Source organism: Microtus oregoni, unplaced genomic scaffold (genome assembly GCF_018167655.1).
Source record: "Microtus oregoni isolate MIOR12 unplaced genomic scaffold, Mior012 000000F_ref0000247, whole genome shotgun sequence".
NCBI classification, from domain to species: Eukaryota; Metazoa; Chordata; class Mammalia; order Rodentia; family Cricetidae; genus Microtus; species Microtus oregoni.
Window position 1 is genome coordinate 64,994,729 of NW_024543059.1, and position 6,239 is coordinate 65,000,967.

General features: G+C 42.4%; 1 protein-coding gene across 2 annotated transcripts; it reads left to right on the plus strand.

The window, feature by feature from the left end:
- Positions 1-3,518: 3,518 nt before the first annotated feature.
- On the plus strand, positions 3,519-4,694 carry Pdha2 (pyruvate dehydrogenase E1 subunit alpha 2). 2 transcript variants are annotated; one of them, XM_041660499.1, is made up of 2 exons: positions 3,519-4,031; positions 4,125-4,694. In XM_041660499.1, the coding sequence occupies exons 1-2, from the start codon at positions 3,519-3,521 to the stop codon at positions 4,692-4,694; spliced, it is 1,083 nt and encodes a 360-aa protein (XP_041516433.1). The 2 variants fall into 2 exon arrangements, with proteins under 2 accessions (XP_041516433.1, XP_041516425.1); XM_041660491.1 differs by having other exon boundaries at positions 3,519-4,694.
- Positions 4,695-6,239: the final 1,545 nt, after the last annotated feature.

Genomic DNA, 6,239 nt, shown 5'->3' on the forward strand with positions numbered 1-6,239 from the left:
GTATAATTAGAAATATAGATTGTTAATAGATAATGATAATAGTCAAGATTGTAGTCATGTTAGTTAAGATTTTCTAGATGTACATAGATATGTTTTAGATAGGTTTTCTTCATATTTTTCAAAGATTATAAAATATGGCATTTTAAATGTTTTAATAACTGAGGACTTTTCATGACAATGAGACACTCTGCTCCTGGCAGCACCAATCTACTTCAAGAGGAAGATGGGCATCGAAGAGGCTCGTTATGGAGTTTTGATAGCCATTTGGGCAAGAAACTGCTCTTGCCTGGACTATTCCATAAACTGGAAACAGAGAACCCGCAGAGAGAGGACTACTGAACTTGCCTAAGGTGAGATGATCTTTCGGGGTTCCTGATTCATTTTGAAAGAGTCTGCGAGACATTCTGCAGGACACAACAGATAGTAACTGAACTGACTTTGAATTTTCCTGCTTTATGGAAATGTCTGCTGGATACCATGGGCCTGAAGGCTGAAGATGGATGCCCCAATGGTACAAAAGAACTTTGGGTGACTGTCCAGGCAGCGAGATGTCTTTGTCATTTCTAGAGTTTGAAGTTTCTTAGTTCTTGTTTACTTAGGTAATATTATATCTTTCTGGAGTCTTTGATGGAGTTAAGAATAGTTAGTTATAGTTATAGTTTTCCTTAGTTATGATAAAGATTATTGTAACTTTTACTTGATAACTGTTTTGTTATATGTAATTTTGCTATGCTAAAGCCTTTTTTTTTGTTTAAACCGAAAAAGGGGAAATGATGGAGGAAGGTCATTGGCTAATAAAGGAACTGCCCTGGCCCATTTTATTGGTTAGGACATAGGTAGGTGGAGTAAACAGATCAGAACGCTGGGAGGAAGAGGAAGTGAGGTCAGAGACTCCACAGCTCTCTCGGGAGCAGACGCCAGAGAGAGCCACCTCAGAGAGAGACGCCATGCTCCTGGCTCCTGGGCAGAAGCATGCTATGAAGCTCCGACCCAGGATGGACTAGGCTAGAATCTTCCCGGTAAGACCGGTTCTCACAGATTATTAGAGATGGGTTGATCGGGATAACAGGTTTAGCCAGTAAGGGCTAGGGCTAAAGGGCCAAGCAGTGATTAAAAGAATACAGTGTCTGTGTAATTATTTTGGGCATAAGCTAGCCGGGCAGGCGGCCGGGGGTGCTGAGAACGCAGCCCTGCCGCCCCTATTACTACATCTTTGAGCTGATATAGGCTGAGCAGAATTACTAAGAAATAGGTGCCTTTGCCAAAGGTAGTTGACCTTTGGGAAAAACAAGGGTGGTTCCTTGTAAATAGAAACCATCACCTCAGAAATCTGCTTTTTGTAAACAACAAATCACCTTAGGTTTCTGTGCCTCCAGACAAATTCTTTCTGTTTAGAACTCCGTCCCTTGCACTGCCATTATGAAGGCAAATATTTTGGAACTAACACAGCTGTCCTGCCACCTTCACACATGAGCTGTGGCACATCCCTACCTTCTTAAAATCACACACACACACACACACACACACACACACACACACACACACGGAGGGGGGAGAAATGGTTTTATATTCCCTACTAAGATAGGTTAAATTTAGATGTATTCCAAGCAAACTATATAAGCAAATATCTTTGTAAACCTGTTAGAGATATCTTTAAGAATAGGAAAAACCATGCTCACCTTAGTCACAACAAAAGGTGGCCAGGCAGACCAGATTCCAAAGTCCTCCCACTTCTATCCAGGTTCAGGAAGGTGAGCATCCAAACAGGTTAGGCTCCCACAAAGCCAGTTCATGTATTAGGATCGAAACCTAGTACCATTTTCCGCCGTGTTCAGAAAGTCCGGTTTCATCCCATGCTTATTCAGTCCCAGTCCCACTGGCCTTGGTGAGCTCCCAATAGATCAATTCCACTGTCACAGTGGGTGGGTGCACCCCTCGTGGTCCTGACTTCCTTGCTCATGTTCTCCCTCCTTCTGCTCTTCATTCTGTAGAGGTAGGGGAAATGGAGTGGGGGGAGGGGGAGGAGAGTGAGGGAGGGGGCGATGTGTGGGAGGAGGGGGAGGGAAATGGGAAACGGGGAGGAGGCAGAATTTTTTTTCAACAACTAAAAAAAAAATTAAACAACAACAACAAAAATCCAGGCAGAATTCAGAACTATCACAATGGTAAAGAGCCTGACGTTCTGCATACTTTCTAATGGAATCAACTCTGTGTTCACTGCCCATAGAAGACAAAGGTTTAATATCCTTCTTCAGGCTGAGGTTTGGGAACCTCAAAATTGTGACAGAAGTCTAAAAAGTGCCATTTTTCTCAAGAACATTAACTTGTAAACAGTTTAGGGGCAGAGTTATTTCGAAAAGTTAGCATTTAAATAGTGTAAACTATACATAATTTGCAACTTCATTTTTTTCATTAAAATAAAAGTAGTATAGAATAGAGTAGGCTTACCAAATGTATTTTAAAGATCCAAAACAGGAACAGAAAAATAGGAGCAGGAAGAAACACTTTAACCTCTCTCCTAGGACCTTTAAAAAACAATCACAAAAAAAAAATCATCATTTAAAACCTTTTATATTATTAGAAAGAAAATAGACTGTCAGTGCACCACGAACAAGTGGCAGGCCATGATCAGGCTGGATATGAGTGATGAGTACTTGTGTACTCAATGTATATGGAAATACTTTTCAATAAATATATGAAGATGGTGTTAAATTTTTCTTTCCTTTAAAAACATAAAGTTAAGCCAAACAGTGGTGGCGCACGCCTTTATTCTGAGCACTTGTGAGGCAGAGGCAGGCAAATCTGTAAGCTCGAGGCCAGCCAACCAACTTACTGGTCTACAAAAAAAAAGTGAATTTTAAGATAGCTAGGACTGTAATACCGAGAATCACAGTCTCAAAAAATAAAACAAACAAAAGACAAAACGAAACACAAAGTTAGAAGAATGATGTCATTTGGCATTTTCTTTTCTGTCTCTCCCTCTGTCCTGTCCTCTACCCATCCCCTTCCTTCCTCCGGACTCTGTCTTGCCCACCTTCACCTTCCTTCCACCTTCTGAATTCCCTTCCTTGTTTATGGGATGGGGAAGGGGAGGGTCATTTCCCAGAGAGGCATCAAGTTGGCTGAGGATAAGACTAGAGTCTGGATCCTGCAAGCTTCCTTGTCTAGTGTCTGCGATCACATGAATTTATGCCCCAGATACTGTCCCAGTTTAGGGGTGCTAAGACTGAACCCGAGGTCTCTAGTACACTAGTCAGGATTCTTAGTGGGTTGTACAGAGAACAGACAGCTGCTGTGGGGGTGAGAATGGTGGTGTTAACCACCACGAACATGTCTGAAATCTCCATTTTTAGGTTGGAAGGCACCGAGGACCCGCCCCCGTGGGCGGGGCCTCTAGTTTGCTGTCGCAGGAGCTGTAATTGGGTCGTGCTATTCTTGCGTCAGAGAAGCTGGGCCGCCATCTTCGAAGCCACGGAGTGGTCGTTGGAGTCGCTACCGTTTGGGCCTCGCATTTCTCCATGAGGAAGATGCTGGCCGCTGTGGTGTCCCACGTGTTTTCGGGAGCGACCCAGAAGCCAGCCATGAGAGGGCTGCTGGCGTCCCTGAACTTCTCCAACGACGCCACCTGCGACATTAAGAAATGCGACCTGTACCGGCTGGAAGAGGGCCCTCCGACCTCCACCGTGCTCACCCGAGAGGAGGCCCTCAAGTACTACCGGAACATGCAGGTGATTCGGCGCATGGAGCTGAAGTCTGACCAGATGTACAAGCAGAAGTTCATTCGTGGTTTCTGTCACCTGTGTGACGGGCAAGAAGCCTGCTGTGTGGGGCTGGAAGCAGGGATCAATCCCACAGATCACATTATCACGTCCTACCGGGCTCATGGCTTGTGCTACACACGGGGGCTGTCGGTCAAATCCATTCTCGCCGAGCTGACTGGACGCCGAGGAGGCTGTGCCAAGGGCAAAGGAGGCTCGATGCACATGTACGGCAAGCACTTCTACGGAGGCAATGGCATTGTTGGGGCACAGGTACCCCTGGGAGCCGGTGTCGCTTTTGCCTGTAAATACTTGGGAAATGGTCAGGTCTGCCTGGCTCTGTATGGCGATGGTGCGGCTAACCAGGGGCAGGTGGCCGAAGCTTACAATATATCGGCCTTGTGGAAATTACCTTGTGTCTTCATCTGTGAGAATAACCTATACGGAATGGGGACGGCCATTGAGAGAGCAGCAGCCAGCACTGATTATCACAAGAGAGGCAATTTTATCCCTGGACTGAGGGTGAATGGGATGGATATCCTCTCTGTCCGTGAGGCGACCAAGTTTGCGGCTGATCACTGTAGATCTGGAAAGGGGCCCATTTTGATGGAACTGCAGACCTACCGTTATCATGGACACAGTATGAGTGACCCAGGGGTCAGTTACCGTTCACGAGAAGAAGTTCACAACATGCGAAGCAAGAGTGATCCTATTATGCTTCTCCGAGAGAGAATGATAAACAACAACCTCAGCAACGTTGAAGAGTTGAAGGAAATTGATGCAGATGTGAGAAAAGAAGTTGAGGAAGCAGCCCAGTTTGCTATAACTGATCCAGAACCAACTTTGGACGAATTAGCTCATCACCTCTACTACCACAATCCACCATTTGAAGTACGTGGTACAAATAAATGGATCAAGTATATGTCTGTCAGTTAGACAGAGATTACTCATAGATATGTAATGAATTCTTCAGCGAAAAATTTACGTTGAACTTTAGGAAACTTCTCAGTTTTGTTAAGGAGAAATAAATAAAATATTAAAGACAAAGGTCTTGTAAACCTTCATAAAGATAGATTAATAGCTTATTAAGGGGATTAGAAAATAAGCATTTGTTTTAAAGGGATGTTCCATTTTATATTGTAACTTTAAAACACACTATATCATAAATAATATGAATGACTTTTAGAATATTTTAAAATTATAGTCTCAATTTATAAATCTAAAATAGGAAAATCATTAACTTCCCCAATTTTTCGTAATTGTTTGATTTCACTTTAGTCATGAAATAAATACTGTTCTTTAAAGAAATAGACTTGATTCTTGCTTCCTTTGCCATGACTTTGTGTAAAGTTATATCCCGAGTTAGGAGAATGAATTTAAGCCACCTGGGACCTCTTCTGCTAAGCCACTTGGAACAACTGATATACATTAACCAGTAATGGACACACTGCTTTTTCATAGAAAGCATGCATATGTGATATTGTTCTGATTTCCCAGAAAAAATTAATAGGGCAAAGACAGGGAAGAAAAGGAGGATGTTTTGTTTTTGTTTTCATAGCATTTTATTTATAGCATTTGTAGTGTACTAACTAGGAAAATGTAAACAAAATCTTAGACTTTTATTTGTGTTAATATTCATGCTAATGTTATATTTGCTTTACAATCATTGATGCTACACGTGTTCTAGATTTGAAAAAGCTGTGGTGAATTCTCCAACAACCACCATTACCCCTCAAAGCTGAGAAAGTTTGCAGGTTCTGCTTTTATGAATAATGCTGTGAACATAGTTGATCAAGAATCCTTGTGGTGAGATCATGCATCCTTTGTGTATATGCCTAAAATTGGTGTAGCTGGGTCTTGAGGTGGACTGATTCCCCATTTTCTAAGAAATAGCCATACAGCTTTCCGAACTGCCTGTATAAGTTTGCACTCCCACAAGCTGTGGAGGAGTGTCTTAAAGTAAGATTAGGATAACCATCCTACAATCCACAGCGCCAGAGTGGCTAGACAAGAAGGCGGGCCCATAGAGGGTTGCATGGGTTTCCCAGAGAAAGTATTAGAAAAAAATTCCTGGATAAACTGGGAAAGGAGGCAGGGTGGGGTTTAGGAGGGATGGAAGGATGGGAACTAGAGGGAGCAGGTTGGGCGGGCTGGGTGCAAAAAAAAAAAAAAGAATAAAAATGAAAAAGCTGAGGAAGTAAAATCAAAGAGATTACTTTAATGCACTTAATTCAACTCTGCTTTCCATTCAAAGGTAGCTCTAAAGTATATATTGCCAAGTTGCTGCTGTTGACTGATCTCTTCTAAATCATCTAAGTATATACATATTAAAATTTACTGAGGAAAAACCTGACAAATCACAGAGACTCAGTTATTTATAGTTCATTACCTTATCAGTTAGTTTACCAAAAAATGGTGAAAACACCACTCCTTGGTTATATTTAACTAGACCTTAAATCCCCTCAAACTTGATGTCTGGTA